Below are 14,411 nucleotides of genomic sequence, written 5' to 3' on the forward strand. Positions count from 1 at the left end.
TATCTGAGAACCACTTAACGCTTTCTGTATTAAAAAAGATCCTTGTTAAAGAAAATGATTTAGTGCTGAGATTTCATGCATTTTTCATGTTTTAATTGCTGCTAGGAAAAAGACAGTGGGCTTTTTCATTATTTAGCTGTCAGAATGCCTCTCCTCCACCCCCACAAGCAATTTTCTTGTAACCATATTGTTGCCTCTCTGCATAACATCACAGAATGAATCATTTCTGAGGGTCTTAGTTTAGCATTACATCTGGAATCTCAGTCAAACAGAAATGCTCACAGCTCCTTTTCCAAATCATATTTCCACCCAACTGTTAATCTAATCCACGGTGTGTATTGCAGCGAGACATTTTGAACTACAGCCTCTCATATTGCTGAGTCGATATTCCTTGCACAGTGTGTGTCCAGCTATTTAGTCCCATCCCACTTGGTACAGATGGGTGAACCAAAATATACAAGGAAATTGACTGTTAAAACTGTATGATCACTGTTATTGTCTATTTCACATTTACTCCCTTTTCTGTCATTTAGCATTTATCCAAAGCAACATGTCAGTGAAATGAGGCATAACCCATTTGCTTGCCTCTTCCTCAGCAAGCTCCAGCAGTAGGCTATCTAAGCATATGTGTCAGGGTTGGCAGTTGGGCTGGTGATTTTAGACTCTAATGGGTATGGAGCCGATGGGTCGTGTGGGTGAGAGAGATGGTGGTTTCTATAGTAACTGTGCCCTCCCGTCTGCCCTCTCTTCCTGCCGCTATGGAAGCGAAGTTTTCCGCTCCTGCCGAAAGCAAAGCTATGGTAAACCAGTCTTGTTTTCTCTCTCTCTCTCTCTCTCTCTCTCTCTCTCTCTCTCTCTCTCTCTCTCTCTCTCTGTCTCTCTGTCTCTCTCTCTCTCTCTCTCTCTGTCTCTCTCTCTCTCTCTCTCTCTCTCTCTCTCTCTCTCTCTCTCTCTCTCTCTCTCTCTCTCTCTCTCTCTCTCTCTCTCTCTCTCTCTCTCTCTCTCTCTCTCTCTCTCTCTCTCTGTCTCTCTCTCTCTCTCTCTCTCTCTCTCTCTGTCTCTCTCTCTTCTTTGTTACTATTGATTTGCCATATCAATGTGCTAAGCCCCTAGGGGACTTTTTGTAGATTCTTGTTACGTCTACAAGCCAAGATACTGTTGTGAAAGAGGTCCTCCCATGTTTGCCTGGACTCATTTCCTCTTCCCTTTCTTTCTTTATCATTTTCCATCTATTTGATTTCTCTGTCTCTTGAATATGTCTATTGCTCTATTCCAAACATTTCCACAGGGTTTTGCACCTCACGCCATTTAGTTCTGACCATGTGACAGTTTCTTCTAGTGTTTCACCCATGAATGATGTCCTTTTAAGTCTCTTAATAAGTGGTTCATGTTTTTTCTTAACATGTTCCCTAGAAATGTCAGCTTCTTTGTAACATCTCTATTGATCTCATCAAAGGTCGCTGAATTGACTTGCACAAGGCCTCCACAGCTACAGTACATATTGGGTGCTAATATCTATTAAAGAGATAGAGTGCAAGTCAAAAGTCTGGACACACCTACTCATTCCAGGGTTTTTCTTTATTTTTACTATTTTCTACATTGTAGAATATTTAATCTAAATATATGTCAGTTGTGTTGTGACAAGGTTGGGGGGTATACAGAAGATAGCCCTATTTGGTAAAAGACCAAGTCCATATTATGGCAAGAAAAACTCAAATAAGCAAAGAGAAACGACAGTCCATCATTACTTTAAGACATCGGAACATTTCAAGAACTTTGCAAGTTTATTAAAGTGCAGTCGCCTAAACCATCAAGTGTTATGATGAAACTGGCTCTCATGAGGACTGCCACAGGAAAATAAGACCCAGAGTTACCTCTGCTGCAGAGGATAAGTTCATTACAGTTACCAGCCCCAGAAATGTCAGCACAAGTAAATGCTTCACAGAGTTCAAGTAACAGACACATCTCAACATCAACTGTTCAGAGGAGACTGTGTGAATCAGGACTTCATGGTTGTATTGCCGCAAAGAAACCAATACTAAAGGACACCAATAATAATAAGAGACTTGCTTGGGCCAAGAAACATGAGCAATGGACATTAGACCGGTCCAAAAGTTTTATTTTTGGTTCCAACCGCCGTGCCTTTGTGAAACGCAGAGTAGGTGACGACCTTCTAGACTGGAAGCCAGTCTAGAACGTCGTTTCTATAAAGGTATTTCAACCAGTCTAGTGGTGTATTTCTAGATGCCACATTTGACTTCACATCACGGTGTCACGAGAATTTTCAATCCCAATGATAATAACTGACAAACAATAGCTCTGACCAATCCCCGAGGTTTGTAAGACCATGGGTATAATAATAATTAGTCAAAGACTCTGCTTATGCAAAAAGATAGTACAGTTTATTCAGAGAACGTTCAACAGTCAAGAATACAAAGACATCCATTTTATAGCTGCGCACATACATCCACACAAACAGTAGGTATCCTACGCACATACATACACACAAACAGTAGGTGAGTTTTATAGTTCTCACCACTGTGTATCACACCCAGCCGACGGTTCCATTCCTCTGAGATTAGGGGAACATTGAGAAGTACTCCCTGTCCTCATAAATTTCTCAGAGTTCCTGCCAGGTCGGTTCAAACACAGTTTAATTGTTCTCTGTATTTTCTTAGGCACACACACACATTTCTCTCCCTCCCAGTCCAACCTAGTTGGACTTATGTTGAATACTTTAATTATTCCTTATACATGCTACATCAACTATACTCCCTGATGGTTACGTTTCAGGGTAGAACTATTTAATCATTATCTTTAAACGTATCAATTATTTTATCACACGGTTCAGTGACTCCCCCTTGTATTACCTCTGAAGGAGACCTGCCAAGGCTCAACTCTATTGCTCATTATCCTCTCTGTCGCTAAGTGAAAACAAAGTGTCATTTGTCACTGTGACTCAGACTCAGCTGTTGTTTTATTCCTCTCTCGGTTTCTTTTCACCGTCCTCTTCCTCATCTTCCTCCCCTCAGACTCTGAAACCACAGAGGATGAAGCCACGGAGCCCCAGGTCCCAATTGAAACCAAGGAAGGACCTGGCGGACGGCACCAGGACAAGGCTGGCCGTAGAGTGCCTGCAGGTAATTCACTTAATTCATTAACTTGAGCATGATCTGTGATTTAGAGGCCCGTCCTTAATCAAGTCTGTAAATCAGGTTTCCCGGGATTAGGACATAAGCATAATTCTTCGGGCACTAAGTAAATGAATGTGTTTGCATGGCTTTAGCGTGACTGTCGGTTATGGCACTATGTGTATGTTGGCATAAGCCCTACTCGTTGAATGAAACGTATATATGATGTGACAGACTCCTTTAATCCTTCACGCCATGATGTAATGGTGTGACAATGTGACATTCTGACCTACATGCTGCCAGGTAACCTCTTGGAGCCATTGCATTGTCTGTCTGTCTGTCTGTCTGCCTGTGTCTGTGTGTGTGTGTGTGTGTGTGTGTGTGTGTGTGTGTGTGTGTGTGTGTGTGTGTGTGTGTGTGTGTGTGTGTGTGTGTGTGTGTGTGTGTGTGTGTGTGTGTGTGTGTGTGTGTGTGTGTGTGTGTGTGTGTGTCACTGCCACCCTACAGAGTTATGGTCTGGATAGAGAGCCCTGGCGTTCAGAAAACAGAGCATTTCCCCATCGTGAACATCACATCATGCCACCCAACTCTTTGTGTATGGAAATATAGATGAAACAGGATTTGGTAGGGAACTGATGATGATTTGTTATGGGGGTATCACAGTGCTCATCGGTGCCACCAAAGCAGATGCTTCACAACAGGGGTCACCAGCCTGTCTAAATGTAGTCCATGAATATGGATACACTCCTCTAGCAGCACAAATCTATGTTCAATTCTGTCCTCCTTGCTCGGTTGTAAAGAGACTGTTTGCACTTTCGAAGGTTTTGTGTTGACAGACCAAGAGTGCAGTCGTTCCCGAAAGAGGAGAGAAGAAGAGAGAGAATGGCGCTATCAAATGAGAGTGGAGGAGGGATTCAGTGTTTGTTCTTTTCATACGAAGGAACCAACACAAAGACTTGGCTTTCACTCATCGCCCCACCTGCAGTGAGATGTTGAATACATTACCAAGTATCAACCAGAAAACAACGCAAATTGCATTTCCTCGAATAACTGTCCCTTAGCACAGCACAGAAATCATCTTCACTAATAATGTAGCTAATGCATGTCAATTATATTCCACCAGATCATTTAATTCCTTTCCCCCAAAAATAAAAATAAAAATCTTAATTGGTTCCAACAGAACCTTTTGTTAACCGATAATGCATACACGTAGGGTGCTTGTGGTTAGTAAGGTGTTGTGTGAGGATAATGTCTTTCATCATCATTAGCTTCAGAATGAGTCATGGAAAATGGAAGACCCATTTAAAACAAATCCCGTTCCACACCTGCGTGGGAGGATTAGTAGACCACTCCCCTTCCTTCCACCCGGAGCGCCCGGAGAAGCACTGCCAGAGGGGATCCACCGCAGTGCCAGAGGGAATCCACCTCACTGCCAGAGAGGCTTTTAAGGATCTGCATGGCAAGATTTTGGAAGGCTGTGTGCTTTTATTAGTAGGCCCCATCCTCTGTCTACTACAGTTTGCTCATATTGAGCTTTTTAGAGATCTGAACTTGTGTTTTGTCTGTGGAGCTGAGTCTGTTTAGAATCCTCAGTGCTCGTGGGAGATGCTGCTTGCTTTATTTTCCCTTGTTTCCTAGTCTCGTCCCAATAAATGGGTTTAGTCATTAAAGGAAGCTGCTGACTTCAAGTTGTTTCAGCTGCCGACGCATTTCTGTCTCCAACTCCACTCAATAAAATGTCAATCACTATCTGATTGATCGAGCTCGGGGGTTGTTTCAGGGCTTGGGGTGGAACACATTTACTTATTTCCTTCTTTCCCGCCTCTCTACTTAATCAATCATCTTTGTTGGTTTAGACATTCCTCTAGTGCTTGTCTTAACCCTCCCTCCCTCCCTCCCTCCCTCCCTCCCTCCCTCCCTCCCTCCCTCCCTCCCTCCCTCCCTCCCTCTCTCTTTCTCTTTCTCTCTCTCTCTCTCTCTCTCTCTCCTCTCTCTGTCTCTCTCTTTCTCTCCCTCTCTCTCTCTCTCTCTCTCTCTCTCTCTCTCTCTCTCCTCTCTCTGTCTCTCTCTTTCTCTCTCGCTCTCGCTCCCTCTCCCTGTCTCTCTCCTCTCTCTGTCTCTCTCTTTCTCTCCCTCTCTCTCTCTCTCTCTCTCTCTCTCTCTCTCTCTCTCTCCTCTCTCTGTCTCTCTCTTTCGCTCTCTCTCCCTGTCTCTCTCCTCTCTCTGTCTGTCTCTTTCTCTCCCTCTCTCTCGCTCTCGCTCCCTCTCCCTGTCTCTCATGCTTTCTCCTTCTCTTTCCCCCACTCTCTCTCCTCTCTCTGTCTCTCTCTTTCTCTCCCTCTCTCTCGCTCCCTCTCCCTGTCTCTCATGCTCTCTCCTTCTCTTTCCCCCACTCTCTTTCCTCCCTCGCTCTCTCTCCTTTATTCCTTAAATTCTCTCTCTCTAATCCACATTATTCTCTAAGTCTCCATCTCCAGACTGACCCCTGACCCATGTCCTCTGTCCCTGCAGGTGAAGGATGTAGGATGATGGACTCCAGCCCTGACCGGAGGGCCACCCTTCCTGGGGGCCATGACCCAGTGGTGGAGAGGGAGCTCATGGCTTTGGGCTCGCGGCCCCCAGGGGCCCAGGACCCAACACACCCCGGCAGGCAAGCTCTCTGCGGAGGGACCGATGGGGGGCCAGGGGCCCTAGTCAGACACCTGGGTGTGGAGCCCTTGATCCGGGCGTCACACGCTAACCTGGCTCGCACTAACCAACCCATGCTGGGGTCAGAGGAAAGTGTGTCTGTAGGAAGCGACTACTATGGAAGCATGTTCAGCCTCTACAGGGGAAGAACGTTTTCCATGCCTTTATAGGAACAACTTCTTCTTTTCACTGATTAGAAAAAGAGTGGCCTCCAAACCAATTTCCCAACTTTAACAGATACAACAAACACAAAATATTACACATCATGATTTTCCTAGATCCATTTATTCCCAAAGATTTCATATTTTCTATCAAATTGATAATGTATTTTAAATTTCCTTTTGTGTCCTTGTCTTTTAGCTTTTCACAAATCATCATTGCTTCCGATAGTATATTATTTCTGTTTGTTAAATCATACCTTCCTTTGACTTCATGCCATGACATTTTCCAGCTGTGTTCAGTTCTGTCTTGAGCTTGGTTCCAGTTTATTATGATATCAAAAAGTACCACTGAAGCCTTCGGTTTCCTTGGGTTTTTTCTGCATGCCATGTATATTGACCAAATGGTTTCCCGTGTTCTACTAGCATTACCGTCAGATAATCCTGGATATCTTCATAGCGTTGGTGTCACACGCATGAATGGAAGTGTGAATCAAAGCTGATGTTTGTCTGCATGTCTTTGCGAGCTAGTTTCATCCCAACTAAACTGACTGTGTGTCTAGCTAACATGAGAGGTGTGTGTGTCAACGGCATGTGTGATTGTTTTCATAGTTGATGAATAGGGGTCTTTCCTGGTTATGTTGGAAGAGTTAGTATTAGATTAATTCATACAACGCTTGTATTATTTCTCAATGTGTCACTCCAACATGGTGACATTGACCATTCATGTCATGGTCTGGTCTGGGCAAAAGCCTGTGTGCTGCCATTCCAGTCACTCCCAGTAGGCCTTGGAGCTTGAATGACTTCTAACTGTATTCTCCATTGGCCTGTAGAGGGGGAACATACACTTGACAGGGATCATGAATTGGAAACATACAAATATGAATATGATCTATTTGGCTCCTACACATGTTGTGTTAGACCCATGCATTATCTACTATAGTGTATTAAGATTTGTGTCCATATAAGTGAAGTGTTATCTGTGCTAAAATCACTTCATTTATGGCCATTCCCATGTTCTGTTTATTCGTGAAAGGTACCTCTGTCCTGATGAGAAATCAACACTCAAATTATGTTGACTATAAACAGTATTACTATTTCATAAAGCAGTGGACACTCATTTAAGTAGACACACACACACACACACACACACACACACACAAACACACACAAACACACAATTACGAGATTCAAACAAACGTTCTCAAGCAGATATCCTCTACCGAGCACACAAACATCCAATGGCTTTTCTTCCTCTTCCAAAAACCTGGGCCTCTCCTTGTCCCTTCTTTATACGTCTAACTTTCCATTTCCCTAAAACCCCCATCTTCCAGGATCCCATCTCCTTCTCTCCCCCAAACCCAAACAGGCCCATCCTTCAGTCCTGCCTCACCCCAGTCCACTCAAACTGTATCCCAACCCACAACATCTCTCAGCTCCCATAAGAACAGTGTCACCTCACACAGCACCCAAGACCCTTCCCTAGGAGGAGCTGTAGTCAAAAACAAAAAACTCCCAGGGATGTTTTCAGGAGCCTCCTCCCATACTTCAAGCAGCAGCAGCAGTGGTGGCAAGACACCCAAACTGGCCCGCGCCGCACCCAAGATCTTTGACAAGATCAAGGAGTTTGAACAAAAGGTGGGGGAGGTGAGTGCGGGGGTCAGATCTGGGCGCTCTTTTGGCCGGGCGGCATCCTGCGATCTGGAGGGGGTCTCCAAAGAGGAGGGGACAAGCCAGCCGGATGCCGCGGCCTCGAGGCGCTCCACGTTCGGAAAGAAGAGGGCCTCGTCTCTGGAGGACAAACCAAGCTACCAGCAGAGGGTCCAGAGCTTCCAGAACAAGTTCACAGAGGAGCTGGCCAGGATCAAGAAGCTGGTGGGGAGGCCCAACCTGAAGAAGGCCTACTCCACCGAGCAGTTGCCCCAGATGGAGAGACAGTCCGTGGGCGAGCTGGAGCCCATTCCCCCTCAGGTGGTCAAGAAGCTGGAAGAGAGGGCGAAGGTCCTGGAGGAGAGAGGACTATTAGGGAAGAGTGTTGAAGAGAGTGTTTCGTCCCGAAAATCATCCCAATCCCATGAGAAGGGTCTGACAGACCAAAGGAATGTTCCTCAACGGGAGCAGCATGATTCAGCTTCAGCGTCAGCTCAGCCGTCTGAGTCTAAAAGTGTGGGGAAAGGCTCTGTTTCCATGGAGACAGTACTGGTTAACCAGTTACCAGGACAACGATCACCCTCATCAAGAGTCACGCGGAAAAGCCCAACCAGGTAGGCTGAGATGATCCATTAACATTGTGTGTGTGTTTTTGTGTTGGTCGATTTGTGTGTACGCGTGTGTGTGCCTGTGTGCGTTGGTACACACTACTCTGACAGCTCAATAGTGATATATGTACACACTCATTACAGATATAAATGGCATATTCCTTTCTATTCTATTTTATGTGCCAACATTACATAATGCATTTGACACAGGGAAGGTCTTTGGAGCTCTCCCACAGCGGTGAAGCCTCCACACATGGCCGAGGAACAACCACCTGTATCTCCAACACCCAAAGGGCCTTTGGCTGATAAAGAGCTGGAGCAGCCTCCACCCAGGATGGACCACCCCGGGTCTCCAACCCCTACCGCACAAAGAACACCTCCTACCTACCCCAAAGGGCCTTCCTCTCCTAAAGAGCTTGAGAAACCTCTACACCACCGCAGGCCTCCAAGCCCCAGGTCTCCAAGCCCCACCATGCAGAGAGGACCATCACCGACCCCTGCCAAAGAGCCAGCCTCTGCCTATCCCCCCAAGCCCCCACGGCTTTCCCCCACCCCCATGTCCACCCCTTCCATCAGCCCTCTAACGAAGAGACGGAAGGGAGAGCCGGGGAGGACGTCTCCCTCGCTGAAGATGACCATTCCTACCATCCTGGTGGAGGACGAGCTCATGGAAATGGAAGAGGAGGAGGCCGGAGAGAAGAGAGAGAGAGAAAAGACGAGAAGAGCAGGGAAGAAGGAGGGCAGGGCTTCCAAGACACAGAAGAAGGGAAAAGTATCGGGAAAGCCTTGGGAAAGTCAGCCTATGTCTCCTGAGACAGGTAGGACACTGAATTGCAGGTATCCACTGGGCGACACATCAGCTAGACATTAATGTGCTACCGTCCTAAATAGATTAACATCTACAGTATAGAAGGAAAGTAATACAGCACCTGCCTTTCTGTTGTAGGAGACGATTCAGATGACTCTTACATGTCGGCAGATGAGGGGCCAGCTGAGAAACCAGCGTTTGAGAGGCCCCTGGGGGACACCATCGCCACCTCTGGCTCTGAGGTCCTGCTCAAATGTGTCATCACTGGCAGCCCCCTCCCAATAGGTAGGTCATCTCCAGGTAGAGGTTAAGCAAAGCTCTGGGGTCAGCTTTTGCCTTTCCCAAACACATTTGGACCATGATGAGGTAATACAGTGATTTCTGAAAGTATTCAGACCTCTTGACTTTTTCCACATTTTGTTACGTTACAGCCTTATTGGATTAAACCGTTTTTTCACACAATACACACAATAACCCATAATGACAAAGCAAAAACTGGTTTTTAGACATTTTTGCAAGTTTGTTAAAAATTGAAAATGAAAATATCACATTTACATTAGTGTTCATACCCTTTACTCTGTACTTTGTTGAAGCACCTTTGGCTGTGATTACAGCCTTGAGTCTTCTTGGGCCCCATATACACCCACCACTGCGACCTGTATGCTCTTGTTGGCTGGCCCTCGCTTCATATTCGTCGCCAAACCCACTGGCTCCAGGTCATCCATAAGTCTTTGCTCTGTAAAGCCCCGCCTTATCTCAGCTCACTGTTCATCATAGCAGCACCCACCCGTAGCAAGCGCTCCAGCAGGTATATTTCACTGGTCACCCCCAAAGCCAACTCTTTTTTTGGTCGCCTTTCCTTCCAGTTCTCTGCTGCCAATGACTGGAACGAATTGCAAAACTCACTGAAGCTGGAGACTCATATCTCGCTCACTAACTTTAAGCACCAGTTGTCAGAGCAGCTTACAGATCATTGCACTTTATCATAGCCCATCTGTAAATAGCCCACCCAACTACCTCATCCCCATATTGTTATTTCTTTTTTTGCTCCTTTGCACCCCAGTATCTCTACTTGCACATTCATCTTCTGCACATCAATCACTTCAGTGTTTAATTGCTAAATTGTAATAATTTTGCCACTATGGCCTATTTATTGCCTTACCTCCGTAATCTTATTTCATTTGAACACACTGTATATATACTTTTCCATTGTGTTATTGACTGTACATTTAGTTTATTCCATGTGTAACTCTGTGTTGTTTGTGTAGCACTGCTTTGCTTTATTTTGGCCAGGTCGCAGTTGTAAATGAGAACTTGTTCTCAACTGGCCTACCTGGTTAAATAAAATATATTTTAAAAATGACGACACAAGCTTGGCACACCTGTACTTGGGGAGTTCCTCCCATTCTTCTCTGCAGATCCTCTCAAGCTCTGTCAGTTTGGATCGGGAGCGTCACTGCACAGCTATTTTCAGGTCTCTCCAGGGATGTTCGAATTGGTTCAAGTCCAGTCTCTGGCTGAGCCACTCAACTCAATGACGTTCAGAGACTTGTCCTGAAGCCACTCCTGCGTTGTCTTGGCTGTGTGTTTAGGGTCGCTGTCCTTTTGGAAGGTGAACCTTCGCCCCAGTCTGATGTTCTGAGCGCTCTGGAGCAGGTTTTTATCAAGGATCTCTCTGTACTTTGCTCTGTTCATATTCCCCTCGATCCTGACTAGTCTCTCTGTTCCTGCCCCTGAAAATCATTCCCACAGCATGTTGCTGCCACCACCATGCTTCACCGTACATGTAGGGATGGTGCCAGGTTTCCTCCAGACGTGACGCTTGGCATTCAGGCCAAAGAGTTCAATCTTGGTTTCATCAGACCAGAGAATCTTGTTTCTCATGGCCTGAGTGTCTTTTAGGTGGCTTTTTCCAAGCGGGCTGTCATGTGCCCTTTCATGTGCTGCAGAGATGGTTGTCCTTCTGGAAGGTTCTCCCATCTCCACAGAGGAACTCTGGAACTCTGCCAGAGTGACCATCCGGTTCTTGGTCCTGACCAAGGCCCTTCTCCCCCGATTTCTCAGTTTGGCCGGGCGGCCAGCTTGAGGAAGAGTCTTGGTGGTTCCAAACTTCTTCCATTTAAGAATAATGTAGGTCTCTGTGTTCTTGGGGACCTTCAATGCTGGAGACATTGTTTGGCACCCTTCCCCAGATCTGTGCCTCGACAGAATCCACAGCTCAACTCCTTTGACCTCATGGCTTGGTTTTAGCTCTGACATGCACTGTCAACTTATATAGACAGGTGTGTGCCTTTCCAAATCATGCCCAATCAATTGAATTTATCACAGGTGGACAATCAAGTTATAGAAACATCTCAATGATGATCAATGGAAACGGGATGCACCTGAGCTCATTTCCGAGTCTCATAGCAAACGGTCTGACTTATGTAAACAAGATATTTCTGTTTATTATTTTCTATATATTTGATAAAATGCAAAAAAACTATTTTTGCTTTGTCATTATGGGGTATTGTGTGTAGATTGATGAGTTAACCATTTTTAGAATAAAAATTATTTTAGAATAAGGATGTAATGTCAGAAAATCTGGACAAAGGGAAGGGGACTGAATATTTCCTGTATGTCAAACTGACCTTGGATTGGTGCTTAGGGGCCACACATCATTCTGCACCTAGACACAGGGGAAGGGACTGTGATTAAGTTGTCTGAGCGTGGTCTGAGACTTGTCTTTGTGTGTGACCCCTTGGAATGCAGTGACTTGGAAGAAGAGTAACGTTCTGATAAGGAGCAGCTCGTCCCATGTGGTCAGGGCTGAGGGGGAGCAGCACTCCCTACTGATAACCCAGATGAGGTCTGGAGACGCTGGGACGTACTGCGTCACCGCTGTCAACGCGGCCGGGAAAGCATCCTGCAACGCCACGCTCTACATCAAATCAGGTGAGCGGGGTTACAGACAGACACACTCACACAGGCATGAACACAGAAGGTCATACATTCTAGTTGATCAATTTACTAGGAATTAAAGGCACACCATTTGTTGTTGTTGTCTGGGATGCACACACACACATGCACACGCACACACACACACACACACACACACACACACACACACACACACACACACACACACACACACACACACACACACACACACACACACACACACACACACACACACACACACACAGACAGATGCATGCACGCACACGCAAACACCACAAGTCCCCATCCTAATCCCCTGCCAGCTCTGCTCTGACATTTTGTCTTCATAACAACAAAGGGGCATCCCATCCCTAGCACAAGCTCCATTCACAGATAGTTGCCATGGCAACTCATAATTTGTGAAAGGCATTTGGGTCCCCTGGTGTATTTCAAAACAAAGATTTGCCCTCCAGTCACTAAAGGTCCCCGGGTTTTCAGTCAGTTAGGCGGATGTTCAAAACTGGGGATTAGTCTTTGTCAACAGAATGAGTATTCCTCTTGGACATAAAACTTTAGTTTGTGTATTATTAGCTGAGATGTCTGTTGGTTTCATCAATAGTCAATAGTTAGAATTGTGATTATATAAAAATATAAATCACACCACAGCTCTCAATGCAGACAAACAGTACCACTCCTGCATCAAATCAAAATGCAACCACAGTCCTTTGCAGTCACTTGAGTAATGGCTGCAATAATACAATTATTACCTCAAACAGAAACACACAGATCTCTGTGACAATCCAATAAACATACAATATGCTCATAAATGTCTCTCGCTCTCTTAGAGCCACTCCTTCCATATCTTTTGAGGAAGCCAAACTATTTAAACTTCCTTTGAATGTGCCACAAGCTCTTTATCCAGTCCTGTAATGTCTCTGCACAGTGTTACCCTGTAGAGGGAACGCTACTGCTGTAGTTTTCTGGCACTAGCTCAGCGTCCAGGCCTGCTTGGCCATATTAGGCCAGTGGAGGCTACCACTAGGTATTTATAGCAGCCTCTTGTTCTCAATAGCGGTCTGTTGTATGTCCCAGTGTGAGATTAATGTTACGATCACAGACCCTTTCTTCATCTGCGATGATTCCACCTTGAGATGCTCGAGTCAGGGGAATTGCCAAACTCATGCACAACGAGATTATGAGTCATGTTGCTATGGTTCTGTGGGGTGGGTGAGGATTTTGGCGCATCAAGTTGGGATTTGTACGGTAGTGTATTAGAGGAGATTTAGGGTATTAAACGTCTGAATTTAACCCACGTACATCAAATGCTGAGTTTTTGCAACTGGAGTATATACCCACAATATGAGATGCTTTCCAAAAGTCTTTGGTGTTTATGAATCACGTAAATACTGCAATATTGCAGTCTGACTTGATTTTATCAGTTAAAAAAAATGTTGTATCAAAGCCTTTAGGCTACAGGGAATGTGGGTTGATGTAATATTGCTGGAGGACAGAGAGAAGGAAGAAGAGAATTTGGAGCTGAAGAAGAAGGAGGAAATTGAGAGAGAGAGAATGAGATTGAATTGGTAGATTATTAGCAGCAGGCTAGGAAGTCTTGCTTCATGCAGCATTTGTGTAAACGTTGGCAGCATTACAGGAATAAAGCTGGTGCTGGTTGTCTGTGCACAGGCTCGACTCAGACATGTAACTTCTTAGGTGAGTCCTCGATCTCCACATCTGAAACGTCTTAGGCATAGTTAGAAGAAATTGGAACATTTTAACATCAATGGGTTTTCACTTGTTTACTCATTCATTTCTGGTTCTAAGACCTCGAAACATCTGGAATGCCTGTATGTCCTTTGTTCTTTCTGCAGACGTCCTTGTTTAGCTTTAGTCTCTGTGATTTTGATCACTTTATCTCTTCATGTGTGTGGCCAAGCAATCGAAGCAAGCAGTTTCTATATATACTAAGCTACCCTGTTCTTTTTCCTAACAGGAGAGAAGCTTTTCATATTTTATCTATAGCTTCTGTCGATTGTTCTCGTTCTATTGTCAGAACATTGTCTGTTTATCTTGACAGTGAAATTGAATTCTGGAGCCCATGGTTTTGTAAATAGGTGGCTGCTACAATACTATGGTTCCTCTGTGGAGATGAATTAACTGTGACTTGTGGAGAGGCTGGTGGTGGAGACAGTGTGTCTCCTGTGGCGCTGGGCTAGTCTCACAGAATGATTGGGTCAGGGATTCAGGGATTAATCCATTATCTGTCCAGCGCTGGTCACTTCAAAGGGTCTCTCAGCAATGTATGTGTGTGTGTGTGTGTGTGTGTGTGTGTGTGTGTGTGTGTGTGTGTGTGTGTGTGTGTGTGTGTGTGTGTGTGTGTGTGTGTGTGTGTGTGTGTGTGTGTGTGTGTGTGTGTGTGTGTGTGTGTGTGTGTGTGTGTGTGTGTGTG

At 45.3% G+C, this 14,411-nt stretch overlaps 1 protein-coding gene across 15 annotated transcripts in view; it reads left to right on the forward strand.

The window, feature by feature from the left end:
• LOC139373023 (striated muscle preferentially expressed protein kinase-like) overlaps nucleotides 1–14,411 on the forward strand; it is a 57,589-nt gene that overhangs the window by 16,493 nt on the left and 26,685 nt on the right. For 5 of the 15 annotated variants that reach the window (XR_011627526.1, XM_071112995.1, XM_071112996.1 and 2 more), the window contains 7 exons: nucleotides 766–800; nucleotides 3,033–3,140; nucleotides 5,643–5,781; nucleotides 7,312–8,241; nucleotides 8,446–9,053; nucleotides 9,182–9,328; nucleotides 11,795–11,977. Coding sequence is in view for 14 of the 15 variants with exons in the window: in XM_071112995.1 (XP_070969096.1) it covers nucleotides 766–800; nucleotides 3,033–3,140; nucleotides 5,643–5,781; nucleotides 7,312–8,241; nucleotides 8,446–9,053; nucleotides 9,182–9,328; nucleotides 11,795–11,977 (2,150 nt within the window). In the remaining variant the exon portion in view is untranslated. Of the gene's footprint in view, nucleotides 1–596; nucleotides 801–3,032; nucleotides 3,141–5,642; nucleotides 5,782–7,311; nucleotides 8,242–8,445; nucleotides 9,054–9,181; nucleotides 9,329–11,794; nucleotides 11,978–14,411 lie in introns of all 15 variants that reach the window. The other 10 variants (XM_071113002.1, XM_071113004.1, XM_071112999.1 and 7 more) reach the window with 3 other exon arrangements.

The sequence above is a fragment of the Oncorhynchus clarkii genome, chromosome 18 (genome assembly GCF_045791955.1).
Source record: "Oncorhynchus clarkii lewisi isolate Uvic-CL-2024 chromosome 18, UVic_Ocla_1.0, whole genome shotgun sequence".
Taxonomy (NCBI): Eukaryota; Metazoa; Chordata; class Actinopteri; order Salmoniformes; family Salmonidae; genus Oncorhynchus; species Oncorhynchus clarkii.